Source organism: Camelus bactrianus, chromosome 9 (genome assembly GCF_048773025.1).
Source record: "Camelus bactrianus isolate YW-2024 breed Bactrian camel chromosome 9, ASM4877302v1, whole genome shotgun sequence".
Taxonomy (NCBI): Eukaryota; Metazoa; Chordata; class Mammalia; order Artiodactyla; family Camelidae; genus Camelus; species Camelus bactrianus.
The window spans coordinates 62,204,356-62,221,218 of NC_133547.1; the positions used below are offsets into that span (position 1 = coordinate 62,204,356).

General features: G+C 36.9%; 1 protein-coding gene across 5 annotated transcripts in view; it reads right to left on the bottom strand.

The window, feature by feature from the left end:
* Window positions 1–306: 306 nt before the first annotated feature.
* LRRC36 (leucine rich repeat containing 36) overlaps window positions 307–16,863 on the bottom strand; it is a 48,421-nt gene continuing 31,864 nt past the window's right edge. For 3 of the 5 annotated variants that reach the window (XM_074370575.1, XM_074370574.1, XM_074370572.1), the window contains exons 8-14: window positions 13,808–14,245; window positions 10,997–11,286; window positions 7,598–7,763; window positions 6,496–6,641; window positions 4,855–4,978; window positions 2,560–2,674; window positions 307–650 (exon numbers count right to left, since the gene is read on the bottom strand). In XM_074370575.1, the coding sequence (XP_074226676.1) occupies window positions 425–650; window positions 2,560–2,674; window positions 4,855–4,978; window positions 6,496–6,641; window positions 7,598–7,763; window positions 10,997–11,286; window positions 13,808–14,245 (1,505 nt within the window). In that variant the 3' untranslated portion in view covers window positions 307–424. The remainder of the gene's footprint in view (window positions 651–2,559; window positions 2,675–4,854; window positions 4,979–6,495; window positions 6,642–7,597; window positions 7,764–10,996; window positions 11,287–13,807; window positions 14,246–16,863) is intronic. The other 2 variants (XM_074370573.1, XM_074370576.1) reach the window with 2 other exon arrangements.

Sequence of the window (16,863 nt, forward strand, 5' to 3'; positions counted from 1 at the left end):
CAATTTTTCTCTGTGGTGAGAGGAAACTCAAAACATGTTTGATGAACCAATCAATAGAGATTCTCTGAAATTTCTTCTAACAAAAAACATACCTGGCCATGGATGCTCTTTTTTAAATTTTCCTACTACACAGTTTCAAATGACACTTGGGAAAAGTATCTAGTGTTTTTTCCTTTTTGACATTTTCAGCCAAATATTTCTATGTGATATAATGCCTAGGACTAAGTGCCAACTATTTATGTGTGCAGAGGAAAGAATGACTTGATGGGAGGAGATTAAAAAGAGAAATAAACAGGACCAAGATAATGTAATCAAAATAATATTTTTTTTTCTTAATCTTGTGAGAAAATACCACCATACAAATGGCAATGATACTGAGCACCCCCCAAAGCTGAGAGGAAAGCTGCAAAGAAGGTGTTCAGTGCTAGCTCCATAGACTAGGCTCTGGGACGGAGCCTGAAACATTCTGTATTAGATACTGACCCGTATCATGTGCCACTGGTGAGGAGGAAGACAGCGTGCTTTTCCCAAAGGGCGATGATCTCCCCAAATGATGACTCTTCGCAGGAGGCAGAAGTGCTTTCCCAGAATGACCTTTTTGCTCTTTATTCAGCTGCTGCAGCAGATACTCATTAGTTACCACCAGGGATCTGAGGCATGGGGGGAAAAGACGATCACAAAGTCATAAAAGCAAAGTAGATGCCATTCAGACCTGAAACATTTGCTAAAGATAAATGTAAAATGAAGTAACATCTTTAAATAGAAAGACTTCTCCGATTTATGAGTGGGTTATTTTAAAAGCAGGCCTACAGTTTATTCATTACAGTTCTGTTTGATTATGTTCCAGACTGACTGCAGCAATAACATAGTTCACATTTTATATAGTGATTGTTCTATTCTTTCCAAAGCACTTTCCTGATGAGGTAAGTAGAGGCACTGGGAGACTGGTGCCTGACCTCCAATTTCTATCCCCAAATATTAATTTCTACTTCTAATCTATCTGTCTCTCCAATTAAACTAATGGTGCTAGTCATGACTGTATTCTTGGACTCTGTATTACCACGTAGTTAGAGGGTATCAGAGACTGCTCCCCTCCCCGCAAAAAGATGCATATACAATACATTGCAGCACTATTTGTAATGGCAAAATAGTGTCAACCTAGATGTTCATCTAATTAAATAAGTACACAATGGAGTCCTATGCATCTACAAAAAGATGAGAGTGGGAACTAACTCTATACACCACTGTGAAATGATTTCTAAGGTAAAATGTTAAAACAACATTATGCCTCTTTTTATGTAATAGAGGGGGAATACAAATACACACCCAAATCTGCAATGGAAGGCTAGTGGGAGGGAAGGAAAGGATAGGGGAGACAGGTAAGGAAGATAGATTTGTCTGAATTTATCTTATTTTATAGATCTGATTTTGGGACCATATAAATACATATGTTTTACATAATTGTAAAACAAGATTAAATCAAAATAATAAAAATATTCCCTATGAATCAAAAACAAATTGAACCCATATATTGAATTGATGGTTTAATAACACACAGAAGAATTATTTCAAGTTACTCTAAAATATAGTAATTTGTACATCACTAAAGAGATATACCCTAATGTTCTCAAAGTGTGGACCCCAGGCCAGAAGCAACAGCATCACCTGGAAACTTATTAGAAATGCAAATTCTCAGTTCCCAGGCCAGATCTGCTGAATCAGAAACTCTGGGGTGGAACCAGCAATCTGCTCCTCAACAAGTTTTTCAGGTGATTCTGATACACATCCAAGTTTGAGAACCATGAATTTATGCTAGTCACTCTACTTTTGTATATATTTGAAATAATTATAATAAAAAGGTTTTTTTTTTTTTTAAGCCAGCCAGAATGAGCCTAGGCCAAGTCCTCTGACTATGAGGCTAGTCCAGGGAAAATCAGGAAGTGAAGTTTGGGGTTGAAGGTTTGGGAACGGAGTTCTTATATTTACGTTTCATTGAAAGTCCTAGTAAAGGTGTTTGGCAAATCAGAATTTCAAGGGCTTCTGTAAATGTGCCAATAGTCTTGAGGCCTCTTCTGATTTGTCTAGCCTGCCTCCTGAGGGTACTGGTGTTTGAAGAGGTTAATGTTATTAAGCTCCTCTGAAGAGCACACATAGACTGAATTCTTTCCCTATTACTTTCTCTAAGTGTTCTTGATGTCTCTTCTGTGACCAATAGCAGGTATGCATTTTCCAGAAGAGCAAGATGGCTGATTTTAGGAGTACATTATAAACAAGGAAAGCTAGCTGACCCAAACAAGGGTCCTGTTGGATCCCGTGAGAAACTACTTATTATTGAGGTATTGTAACCCAACAGTGCCAGCAAAGATATTTAGTAGTTCCTAGTGTGTTCTGGAAAATATTATTTTGATCCCTGAGCTAACTGGTCTGGATATAGGTGGTTTACACACAGGACAGAGTTAATTTGAAAAATATATAGATATTAATTTGCCAAGTAAAACAAAGGAGATAAAGGAAGTAAACATCTGCTTCCAGAAGCTAGCTAGATAGACCCAATCCTACCTCTGACTTTCGTGGAGAAGGGCCACTGTCTCCTCCAGCTTTCTCAGCTGGGCAAGCTCCTGGTTCAGGTAAGCCACTTGCATGTTTAGCTGTTGGTTTTTGCACAGGAGATCATCTACAAAGATTACAGTAGCCAGGGAGTGAGCAGGATTCCAAGCAGCTAGTCTTTGAACAGAGCTTGGGTGGTAAGGTGGACATCTTGAAGAACTGGGGGCTCCACTACACCCACCTCCACATTCCATTCACCATTCCTTCCCTTGGAGACAGCAGATATGGTGGCAAGAATATGGGGTTTAGCAACAGACATATCTGAATTAAAATTCAACCACTTAATACTGCATGTTAGTCCACTTTTCTGAGTTTCACTAGAGGTAGTAACCCTGCCCCACAGCACTGTTGTAAGGAATCAGTGAGACATCTGTGCAATCAACAAATATTAGGTCTCTCTGTATTCGCCATTTTAGTTCCTGAATGTATGTCCTTCACTCCATATGGACTATGTGAAAACATCTAGAACTGTGTCAGGCACATAGTAGTAACTCAATGAGTGCTTGCAGAAACTGGATTTGTGGCCAAGGCATTCATACTTAGTTTTCCAAATATGATACCACTGCCTGCAACAAGATAGGCAAAAGTACAGGAACTCTGGTCCTAAGCAAGTTAATCTTCTAGAACAGTGCTTCTTAAACTTTAATAAATTTACAAATCACCTGGAGATCTTGCTAAAAAAAGAAGATTCTGATTCGGTATGTCTGAGGTGAGGGCAAATATTCTATAACAAGCTCCCAGGTGATGCTAATGTTCTGTGGCTCACATTTTGAGTAGCAAGTTTCTGGAAGGTGGAAATCGGGGCTACAACAGCTGTATTTATCACCAGTAATCCACAGTAGAGTACTGGGCCTCATAGCTGACTGAAAGGAGGTATCTTGTGAACAAACACCTGTTTATTTTCAGCATAGGTAAGTGGAGACTGATTCTTGATTATTCAGACTTATAAGTATCAGATAGTGATGCGATTCAACTCTGGAAATTCAATGTTGACTTCTAAGTCAAATTTCTTATATAAATCCAAATACCCATAATGTTTGTTTAGTGGTGCTGAGGTAGTTTATTAATGTCAAGGATAGACTTTATCTACCTAAACTATACCAATAATAAAGTAGTACAAATCAAGACTTCAATGGGATATTTTCACTTGCTATAATAGAAAAAATTAAATAAATAACCCAGTGTTGGCAAGGGTGGAATGAAACAGCATTCAAATACATACTTTTTGTCAATGTGAGTGTAAACTGAAATCACCTTTCTTGGAAATGATTTGGCAATGTGTAACAAAAGCCTCAAAAATGTCCACATCTTTTAACCTATTAATTCTACTTCTAGGAATGTCTCCTAGGAAAATGGTCTAAAATGTAAACAAAGGTCTATATACATAGATGTTAACAGCTGCACTATTTATCATAGCATAAATATTGGGGCTCAGCTCCATCAGAAGAGAAGAAAGAGAATCTTAGAGAAGCATTTTCACTCTAGGGTCTTTCCTTCTATTTCAAGTCTTTTGAATGTTTGGAAATCTTAGAATTATTTACAATGTTATAATGTCAGCTTTATTTTTAATAGCTAACATTAAAAACAACTATATAGAGGACTAAATAAATATGATATATTCGTGTGATGTTATAGGACATGCCTATGCTATTAACATAGATTGTAGAAATCAGATTGCCTAGGGTAGAGAGTAGGGGAAACTGCACAAGGGTCTGAAGGAACTTTCTAGAGTAACAGAAATGTTCTGTATTTTCATTGAATGGAACTAAATGAGTGCATATATATATGTCAATGTCATCAAACTTAAAATGTGTACATTTTGTTGTATGTAAATTATTTTTAAAAAAATCAAGACATAAATTTTTATTCTGAGTTAAATATATATGTATAAAGGTATGGTGAAAGAAAATATACCAAAAACACTAATGGTAGTTACTGCTGGGTAGTGGGGTTATATTTTCCTTATACTTTTCAAGTTTTTTGAAAAGAACACCATCTTCTGCTATAATCAGAAAAAATAAGTGTCATTCCCCAAAATAATGACAATAATAACATTTGTAAATGCTTTACACTGATAAAAGAGTTACATCTGGTAAGTTAAGCTACCTGCATTACAACTCTCTGAGGCAAATTATTGTTTCCATTTAGGAAGCCATGTGAGCTCTGGATGATGAAGATTATTAACTGGGTCATCTATAAACAAACAGTTGTCTTGGGATGTACCACATGTTGCTTTCCTGAACTTACCAGAAGTGTGGGACTTGTGCCCACTCACTATTGAGGTGGTAGCACCTTCCTCCAATTGCTGGATTTTTTCTGACAAAATGAGGTTTTCTTCCAGTACTCTGACCAGTTTTTGCTTCAAACTTTCCTTTAGGTTAGAAAACAAAATACAGAGGGGAGAGTATAGCTCAGTGGGAGAGTGCGTGCTTAGCATGCATGAGGTCCTGGGTTCAATCCCCAGTACCTCTATTTAAATAAATAAATAAACAAACCTAATTAATTCCACACACCCCCAAAAAAAGCAAAATACAAACACATTAAGAATCTGAAATTCTAACGAGTGCTTTTAAAAAACTGAAGGAATCTTTCCTCTGTTTGGTGATAAACTGAATGTGTTGCAGAAAAGTGTGTTACAGTTCAGTGTTACAGCTCAGTTGTGACAGCAACCTAGATCCAGGCAAGAGACCAAGCAGCACTCAGAGAGTTGGAGAACTCAGGTTTATTATGCCAGCAGGCCCAGAGGGGTTAACGCTCCAAGCTCTGGACCCTGTCTGTAGGTTTATGTAGGCTTTTATAGGCTGCCAGCTTACACTTTGCAACATCATATGCAAATAAGGTATAACAAAAGTTAACTAATTAGCAACAAGCTTTGTAGAAATGGACCTATCAGGAGGGAGAGAAATAACCAATCAGGAGTGAAGGAAATGGACCAATCAGGAGTGAAAGAAGTAACCAATCAGGAGTGAGTTCCATGCACATGAAGTACTACAAATGGACCAATCAGGAGTTAGCTTAGAGAACCAACAGAATTTTAGCGGTAAGTTCCACTTTCCTAGAAGTAAGCTGTTTCAGAGGCAAAAAGTGAGATAGAGCTGCTGGGCCAGGGAACCAGATGGTGCTGTCAGGAGAGTAGTGGCCCTGCCTGGGGGTCCTGGTGGTCTTTTTTATGGGGCTTCCCACCTCAAATGGAGGTCAGCATCTCTCTGACTTTCTCTCTAGAATTTTAATGCACCGGTAAAGTAGCTCAAGCGCAGCAAACAAATTTATCACATAGAACTGCAATCTTTCCTGTGAGTTATCCACTACTCTTACAGAACAAGTGGTTGTTCTGACAAGTGGCCAGCATTCTGAGTCCCCTATCTGAAGTTTCTAGAAACTGAACGTGATGTCTGAAAATCCTCTTATGTGAAGAAAAGGGGGAAAAAACTCTAAGGATATGAGTCAGTTCTCTCTCTCCCAGACAGAGCCAGTAGCCTGTTGCTCTAGGAACAGCCCCTGATTTAGGGCCCTCTGCTCCATCAGAAGGGAGGAAAGACAATCCCAGAGACATCTAACTTTCCTCATTGGAATCAAAACATAACCTTCAAGAACAGGGTCCTAAATGTTTTCATTCTAGGGTCTTTTTTTTCTTTGTCCATTTCAAGTCTTTCCTTAGAATTTTTGGATTAGGACTAGGACTAGGGAGTCATCCTTGCAAAACCTCCAAGTTGTCCCTGCAAATTTTGTGATCCTGATTTGTGCAGACTGAATTTTCTCTATTTTGGTTCATAAATATCTAGGTGTTCATGGTGATGGTGATCTTTATGGCAAAGAGCTGTTCTAGTCTTGCTGCCCCATCTTTTTCTAGTAAAGGAAGAGTAGGAAAGGAAGATGAAAGCAGCATACCATGTCATTAGGAACCAGCTGCCCAGCCTCCTTCAGTTCCATCTCCCTCCTGCGGAAGGCTTTTGATGTGTCTTCAGATTGTGAGCGACACCACTGCTGAGAAGGAGCAGGGACTACCAAAGTCAGAAGCAGATCTCGGGCAGGACCTGCCAAAAATTCAGGTTGGGCACACGGGCCAATCTTAAAAGCCAAAGCACAGAATTCCTAGTTGATAACTACGAGCTCTGTAGGACAAAAAGGGTTAATCTAATATCCCCTTTTTACAAGAATTGATTAAATGGCTGCAAGAGGCTTTTCATGATGGAGATAAAAAATTATGTCCCACATCTATGGAGAAACAACAGCAGACCCTCATGAATGCATACTCTATGCTATTCTCTGATCACTGATGAGTGGCTCCTGGGGATAACTTCCTACAAAACAAGAGCAAAGGATCAATGTGGGAAGGAAATTAACTGGGCTAATACTTCTCCTGCATGTCCCTTTAGAAATTAAAAAAAAAAAAAAAAAAGTTAAGCCCAAACAACTTTAGTTTCCAGTTTTTACTTAAACGTTACCACCACCACAAGCTCCTTGAATTCTTCTTTCATTACACAACAAATAAACACATGGGGGAAATATTTGCAAAACTGTTTTCCCCCAAGTTCCTAAAAAAGAAGTGCTAAAAAGAGTCCAGGTCATTTAGTTATTTGAGTTTTTAAAATCATAATGTTTCAACGGGCTTCTCAGAACTCTGATGATCAAACCCAATTTCTGTTGCATTTACTATTGGCACTTTCCTAAGAATCATAAAATCCTTTTGTATTCATTAACACGACCATGCTTTATTTGACATCTCATCACTCTATATATTACTCAAAGACTACCAAAAAACAAGTCACAGGAGGGACAAGACAATTGGTACATGAGAGAAGAGTGCTGATAAAAACAAACAGGGAAGAAAATTATGAGAAAAATGCAGACTTGTGTTGCTGAGAAATATTGGTAAGTGATCATGAGAACAATTTCCCCTGCAAGTTAAGGAGGCTGAGTGAGCTTTTTATTGGAACACAGAGCAAAAGCAAGATCCAAGCCCTTCTCCAGGAACTGAGCATGCACTCACCAAGAAACTTCTTGTTGAGAAGTAGGGACCCGGAGCCATTCCAGTGCTTATCCACAAGCTCCAGGAGCTGTCTGAGGACAGTAGCCACATGGGAGGTTCTGGCAGAGACTGGGGGGCTGTGGTTTCCAGGTAAATCATGCAAACTGCCCAGGTCACTAGAGAGAGGCTCAAGAAAAAAAAAGAAAAAACAACAACAACCATTTGTCATTCTTACACAATAAGGGAAGTAAGAGTCCAAACATTTAAAATTAAAGTGTTAACATTAAGAAAAAGAGAGAGTTGGTTTCATCTTTTAGTTTGGATTTGAATAGAATATTATTTATGTCCAAGGCAAATACAATAATATAAGGATAATTTCCAAGGTAATAGTATCCTCTATCATAATTTTCTGTAGATTTTCAGAAGAAAACAAAAAATGTTTTAACACCTATGTCTATGGCTCGAGGTATTATGTTACATAATATGGAAGGTTAAACTACAGAACGTTTTTTAAAGTATTATATATCATACATAAAATGGGGAGTAACTTAAAAGTTATACACTCATAAACTTATATTTATTGTATTAATAGATAATAAAAATGTCCTATAACATTTTATTTTTTAAAACTCTTATTTCTCTTTCTTTCTTTCTTTCTTTCTCAGTCTTTTTTTAGGGGGGAGAAATAATTAGGTTTTTATTTATTTATTTTTATGGAGGTACTGGGGATTGAACCCAGGACCTTGTGCATGCTAAGCATGTGCTCTCCCATTTAGCTGTACCTTCCCCATGAATGTCCTATAACATTTTTAATGTTATGTGAAATATGATTTTTGGACCCAGTACTAAAGATACTTTTTATTCAGTAAGAATATTATGTATATAGATGTATAGGTAGAGCTGTCCAGTAAAATTCCCAATTGTTTTTTATTCATTCAGACATGACTAAATATATAGTCATATACCTCATATCTATCTACCAATCTTTTCTGTAGGGTCTCAAGGGACTTCAATAAAGCTGATATATATCAAAAACAACCAATTTATTTTCTCAATCTTTGGCTCTTTTGATATAAAAACTATAGCTGATTAACTAGCTAATGCTGTCATATCTGACAACAGTGAAGCAGAACACCAGACAGTGATATTTATGACTTGAGTCACACATGTGGCCTCTGATTAATAGGGAAAAGCATTACAAGTGTGATTAACATTTATTCAACAGATCTGTACTAAACACTGATTAATGTGCATTTAGAGTTCTATATAAGGACTATGAACATATGAGGAAGTAAAAGATGAGGTCCTTTAAGAAGTTAACAACTGATTAAGAGGAAAAGTCATAGGAAGTATGGTTATACCACAAGCCCACTTTAGAAGATCCTGTTAAAAACAAATATTGGCTTTTCATGTATTGGTAATTCTGTACAAGTATCATGGAGCAACTTAGAAAGTTATATATGTTTTTACACATTTTCTTTCATGTGTCACAATGTGGTGAGACTGGGGGTTATTATGAACTTTGGAATAATTTTATTATTTTTTATGAGTGAGCCTTAATTTTCAGCAAATTATGCCTCATGGTTTTTGAAAAAATAACTTTTAGGGGGCTGCATATAGGTCAGTGGTAGATCATATGCTTAGCATGCATGACGTCCTGGGTTCAATTTCTAATACCCCGATTTTAAAAATTAATTTAAAAAATTAATTAATTTAATTAATTTTTAAAATTTGTCTATGATTCTAAAGTCAGTTGGTCAAAAATAAATTTTCTAATCACAAATGCATGTTTGGTTTAATTTTGTGTGTCATGGGATTATTTTTTGTAACTTTAAAAATGCTTTTTTTTTTTTAGCAATTTTCTGACTTATACCTTTCTACAAACTTGACAGTGTATTTCTTTTATATTTATATTCAAGCAGCTCTTTTATAACTTTTCATATAAAGAAATATAGTATCTAACAGGAAAAAAGAAATAGGAATTTTTAAGACAATCCAGAATAGTGCATTGATATTTTAATTGCTGTTTTAACAATACAACATGAAATAGAGGTGAAAAAATTTCCTAGAACATATCTTATTAATATAGCACCCAAATATCCTAAGTGATGCTGTACCTTCACCTTAAAAACATTAACACCCAGTGCTCTTGTCTGTAAAAATAGTGGCTGAAAAGGGAAAACAAAAAGGGACCAAAAAGTCAAAAAGTATTACAAGACTGCCCTCTTTGGTGCACAAAAATTATAACCACCTCCAAATCTTGAAAACAGAATAGGAAGTATTTAAAGGGTAAAAAAATAAACAACCAAAAAACCAAAAATCAAACCAAAACAAAACAAACCTTTATAAATCCATGCCAATGTGCAAAAAGATTTCCGACAACTGAAAAATAAGTGAGTAGAAAACAGTTGTTTTTGACCAAATCCCCTGTTTTCTCAGAAGGCAGTAAATGATTTTTTTTCTGCTTTTTTTTTTTTTTAAATTGAAGTATGGTCAGTTTACAATGTCGTATCAATTTCTGGTGTACAGCATAATGTTTCTGTCATACAGGCAGTAAATGATTAAATGGTAAATGATTTATATGACAAACAATTATGGGCTCAAGGGAAGAGAATGCCCTGAGAGCTATGATTCCTTTAACTAATGAGAAAGCTTCATGATGAAAGTAGGACCTGGAGAAAAATTAATATTCAAACAGATAAGAGGAGAGTGGAAGGCATTCTCCATGAAGGGATGTATGCAAAAGCAGTGACAAAACTTAGTTACTGTGTAAGAACTGAATAATAATGAAGTTCTATTGTATAACACTATTATACTACAATTTTATAAAATGAGTTGTATATGTGGGAATGGTTCTTGATTTGTTGTTCATTCTCTGAACCAACACTCAGCTAAAAATCCCTTGGATAATCTAGTTCATCTTCTGCTTGCTGCTACTTTGGGAAAAAAATTGTAATAATTTTAATTTCTTAACAGAAAAGCAATGCTTTTAGAAGAAACACCCCAAGCAAGTCAGTCATTTGTGGCCAAAGCAAATATGTAAACACGGTAACAGTATAAACATCAATGCCACAGAGATCACTCTTCAGTCAATCCTGAGCCCCTGGCAACTTCTACATTTCTTCCTGTGGTAAACTCTATCTGTGACCTCTTACTATCAAAGTACTTGCCCACCATGTTTATGCTCTGGAAGTAGATTAGGGGCTCCCTGAGGCAGAAATGAGGAAATGTGGCAGGAGAATGACTTGCTTAAGAGCAGAAGAATCACAGGCTTTGGCCTGGCAGTATTATCCACTGACTTCTAAAAATCCCTTTGAATTTCCACTGCTCTTGATCAGAACCACCACATCCAAAACAGAACCCCATTGTGGTCTCATATCTGATGTGTTTTTGCACAAGCACAAACAAGCCAACACTTGCCTCATTGCCTGTAACATCTCTGAAACCATGCTTTGGATTCAGGGTGGCAAGGATATTGTCCTTCCGTTTGAATCCTCTCCTTGATGGGCTTAATGACCTCTTGGTCAAACTCTCTTTGTTTTCTGAAGTCCCAGTAGGAAATAGCAGTGTTCGCAGAGAGTCTCCCAGGACAGAGTTGTTTGGGAAAGAACCATGTGCTGGTGTTACATCACCAAGGCTGGTAGATAATTGTTGCTCTACATTGACCAGCAGAGCAGGGTCACTGTTGAAATGGGTTGTGGCATACAGATCTGTGAAGGAAATAGGCCAGGAGATGAACCTGCCCTTCAACTCTCTTATGTCTCACTTCTATCCTTGCCCTGCCTGGAGTCCAAGGGTCATAATAACCTCTCCCTAGTATATATACCCTCAACTCTCTGGATACTTTGTCTCTCCCTCCACCTAACAAAACCCCAACTCTGGTTAAATCCAACTGTCTACATACTCTAAGCCTACACCAGAGCGGTGGGAAGTAGCTGGAGAACAACATGCTATCTCTTTTACTATCTTCACTTTAAATTCATAACCAGTATCTTAACTGGGCCCAGCTATCCTAACACATTACTCCTATCAATTTACTCTTCTATTCTTTGAGATCACTATTTCATATCTCTCTTCCCTAACTTCCAACATCTTCTCCCTCCTCACTCTCGGGTGCCGATCTCTTTATTTCCCTGAGCAAAACAGAGGCAATCAAAGAAAACATTTACATGATACTGCCACTAAATCTACCAATTCCATCTGTATTTGTATCTGTAAATTCTCTGTCTTCCTTCTTGTTGTACCAGATCAGCTGTCTGTGCTTCTATCTAAGGTCAACCTCTCCACTGGTAGACTGGATTCCTTCTCCTCTTGATTAACCCTCAATTTTTTTTCCCTGTAATTTTCCCTTTTCTATCCTGAATCATCAATTTTCCCTCTACTGGATCATTTCCACCATGATCTCCTTGATTCCATCCCCTCTTCCAGCTATAGTTCCATTTCTTTGCTTCTCTTCACTGCAGAACTCCTTGAAGGGGTTGTATATATTCAGTACCTCTATTGCTTCTCCTTCAAATCTTTCTTGAACTCACCTCAGCAAGGCTTTTATTAACCACACGTCTCCTGAACCTGCTCACTGTGTTGCCAAGTACCATGATCACTACTCTGTCCCAGAAGTGTTAAAGACATCTGATGCTGTATTTATCACTCCCTTCTTGAAACATATTGTTCACTTGGCTTCCAAGAAACCACTGTCTCTTGGCTTTTTTTCTCCTCCCTTACTAGCTGCCTCTTTCTTGCTCTCCGTGATAGTTTTGTCTTCATCTACTAGATTTCTAATTGTTGGAGGGCTCAGATTAGTCCTTGGATTTCCTTTCTATCTATATTCACTCCCTAGGGGAGATTTCATCCAGTCTCAGTTTTAATGCCATTTATACACTTTTAATTCCCAGGCCTACCTTCTTCCCTGAACTCCAGACTAATGTCTCTAATTATCAAATTGGCATCTCTGAGAAGTTTTAATAGGCAACTCAAACTTAAGATGTCTAAGATCAGTTCTTGATATCTACCCTAAAGCCTGTTCCTCACACTCTTTTCCACTTGAGAAAATGGTAACTCCATTCTTCCATTTATTCAGACTTGAAATTTAGGAATCATCCTTGACCTCCTTTCTCTCACACTTCACCCTCAATCCACCAACAAATCATGGAGTGTTATCTTCAGAACATATTCAGAATCTGACTATTTATCACCCCCTCCACTGCTATCTCTCTAGTCCAAGCTACCATCATTTCTTATCTGTATTCTATCTATTTTTTCTATCTTTCCTCCCCATTGTCTATTCTCAACCCAGCAGCCAGCATATTTTCAACTAAGATCATGTCACTCCTCTGCTACAAACTTTCCAACAGCTTCTGATCTGACCCAGAATAAATGTCTGGCTACCTGAATTTATCTATACATTTCACCTTGCTCACTCTGCTGCATGAGCTCTGTCCTCCTCACTGTTACTTGAAATGCCAAGCATGTCCCAGCCTCAGGAACTTTGCACTTACCATTTCCACTGTCTAAAATGTTCTTTCCCCGGTTATCTACACAGCTCACACTCTCACTTCATTCAAGTCTCTACTTTTATGGCATCTAATCAGAGAAGCTTTCCCTGACCATTCTCTCCGAAACAGCAGCTCCTCCATATTACTCTCTATACCCTTATATTATTTTTCTTCACAACACTTATCATAAGCTGATATATATTTATAACTTGTTTTTTTAATCTGTCTTATCCCTTTAGAATAGAAGTTCCATGAAAGTAGGGACCTTTTTTATTATAGTAAAATATACATGGAACTTTATTTTTGTTTGCAGAGCTAGAATAGTATCTGGCACACAGTAGGTATTCAGTATATTTTGCTGAATAAATAAATAAATAACTGAAGTGGAGTGGTCTCCAACACTTACCCTGAAACTAGCTTCTTCTGAAAAAGTAACTCAGAACAGAAGTGACTGTGGCCAGAGAAGACTAGATGTTACTAGAAATATGTCTCAGGATGCTGTTTAACTAAAATAACATATAGTTATGAAGTCTGCATTTCTACAAATTTTCTCTAACATATCTATCATGTTAAACTCATACCCTGCAGATTTCTGGAGGTTCTATGGACCACTAGTGACCATGAACTACAATATAAGAAATGCTAATGCAATTTAAGAAATGTTAATTCCAAAATTTCCAGTTATACTTCAATCTTCGTGCCTATAAAAGAAACCTATGAACCGAAAAGAAGCTATTACCTGAACTAAGCTTCAAAAGCCTTCCAGTGCTGGAGTCAGGGTTTGACAGAGAAGTCAGTAAGTCTCCACAGGAATGGGATGTGGTGGCCTTCACGTTATTTGAAGGCTTTGTGCTATATTCTTGGTAGTTCTTGCTTCTCTGAGGCCTTTTACCAAGACTTCCATGCAGGGATAGATTTTGAGAATGACTATCATAATTTTCTAGACAAACATCTGAAGGTAACTGATAGGGATGAATCTGGCTAGAATCACCAACATCCAGTCGTTTACCCACTGAGACATCATGGGTAAGCTGGTAAGTATCAGGTTTTGGTATCATGTCCTTTTCTGGAGAAGAACCTGAAGACTTACTGTCCAAAAAAGATATTCGGTACCCTTCTCTAACCATCTTCTCTGGGGATCGAACTGTAGACTGATGAGGCGAGTAGTGTCTGAATTCTAAACATCACCAAGGCGGGGAGAAACAAAATACAATGAGAATTCTTCTTAGGGTACCCCCATTCACTGAGTATATCTTTGTCTACCATAAAAAATTCTTAGGAAGAGATGATTTATAATTTTGATAAAGGGTAGCATAAAGTGATGAAAGGACTCCTGCATGGAACAACAACAAAACATGCTTGGGCACTGTATAAACAGTAAAGAATCTGTGACATTCTGGAGATAAATTTCATGTCAACTTAATCCCCTAGGAATTTCCTTCTAAAACTGTAGTGTCAGAGTTTTCTATACATTATTTTCACTATTTTGGTGCACCCCCACATGATAAGAGTTGTGGTCTTACATATCCAGTGTATAGACAATAGTTGGTAGGTCTATGATTTCAGTCTTCTCACAATAAAGCTAATCCCACTCCTACCCCACCTAGAGGATCTAGGTTCACACATTGGGAACCACTATCCTAAGCCAATTAAATGGTAGGAAATGCAAAACCTATGAAAACCCTAATCCAGCTATAAAGCATTTCTCTCAGACAGCTGTATCTGTCATCTCTAAAAAGCCTCAGAGTGGGACATGTAGAGCGCCAGACAAAAAGAGAAGTCTTTGTGCTCTTTGGGGCTTTCAGAGATTCATATGCTTGAAGAGCTTCCTTAGGAAACAAAAAATACTATATCTGAGTTAGTCGCATTAACTTTAAAAAGTGTAATCAAGTATCTTCTATCTCTATAGGACCTGTTAAGAATATCGGTATTTTAACCAAGAGCCAATATATACAGTGGGGGAAAGGTTTTAGAACAATATCTTTTTGTAACAAAAAGAATCTAAGAACAAGTAATGAGATTAGATATTTCAGACTACCCCTCTTGTTGAAGATATTTAAAAAATGGGATGATATAAGTTCTTAAAAGCATCAAAGAGCTAACAAGCTAGTGAGGAATTTCTAGGCCAAAATCTAGGAAACAGCAAGAATTCATACAGGTGAGTCTAGCACTTAAAAGTCACTTTTACCCTAAGGAGTTTTAGGGTGAAAGGTATAGAAGTCCAAGTTCAGGATCCATTCCCCTCAGCCCTCCACCCCATACACACACACATTAAGATGATGGACCCCTAAGCAGGATACAATCTTCAGAGTAGGGTAAACTATAAACCAGCCCTTCCCTTATACACTGGTAATGTTGTTGTGTATCATCTGGGTGGTCCAGGAAGCCTCAAGCCTTGAACTTAGATTAAGGTGATCCCCAACTGATAGTGCCCTAGGCACCTGGTAGAAGCAAATGAAAATCTGATCTGAAAATATACCTTCATATAAGACTTTAAATCATTCCAACAAGTAGTTTTTAAAATACAAGACCCAGCAAATAGCCAAAACAAACAAAAAAGGAAATGAGACAATACAGGTGAGAATGAGTAGAAAAAACCAGACAATACAGACACACAAAACCTCAGATTATGCAGTTAATAGATGCAGCCTATATGACAGCTATTTTTATTATATTTAAAGAAATAAAAAAGAGCTGGAAATTTTCTGCTTATAAAAAGTGACCCAACAGATTTGAGAAAGAATCAAAGTAAACTTATAAAACTATTGAAATTAAGAATTCAACAGGCAAATGTAACAGCTGATTAGACACAGCTGAAAAGAATGTTAGTAAATTTAAAGATGGGTCAGAAGGAATTATCTAGAATGCAAATCAAACCAAAAAAAAAAAAAGATGAAAAATATAAAAGAATAAAAGACAAAGAGGACAAAGTTAAAGTCTCTGACATACATTGACTCAATCAAGAGTTCCAGAAGGACAAGAGAGAAAAAATGGTACACAATTTTTAAAGCACTTTCCAGAACTAATGAGATACAATTCACAGATTCAAGTGTAATAAATATCAAACAGGATAAATAAAAACAAGTCCACACATCATAGTGAAATTGCAGAAAATCAAAGATAATTCAAAAATCTTGAGAGCAGCCAGAGGGTAAGAAAGAGATTATCCTTGCAGAAGTGACAACCTTCTAGCTGATTTCTCAAAGGCAAGAACAGAAGATAGAAGACAGTGGAATACTTTCAATATTCTGAAAGAAATAACTGCCAACATAGAAATTTATACCTAGCCAAAATTTCCTTTAAGAATAATAGTGAAAAAAAAAAAGAATAATAGCGAAGCAGGGGCATTTTCAGACAAACAAAAACTGAAAGAGTTCATCACCAGCAGTCCCACACTAAAGGAAATTCTAAAAAATGTACAACAGGCTAGAGGAAAATTATTTCAGAAGGGAAGTCTGAGATAAAAAAAAAAGAAGTAAAGAGCAAAGTGATAAATACATGGACAAATTCAAATGAACATTGTATCTTGTGAGTTTTTTTTAAAAATATAGAGAGAATTAAAATCCATAATAATAAAGATACATAAATCAGGAGGGATTAAAAGGAGTAAAGTACTTCAAGTTCTTTGAATTATCCAAGAGAAGAGTTAAGGTATTGATTAATTTTAAAGTTGAATAAGTTAAGGACACATATTATAGTTTTGGGAATAATACCAAAAGTATAGAAACAGAAAGAAAAAATGGATGAATAAAAACATAATAAATCCAAAAGAAGGCAAGAAAGGTAAGAAAAAGA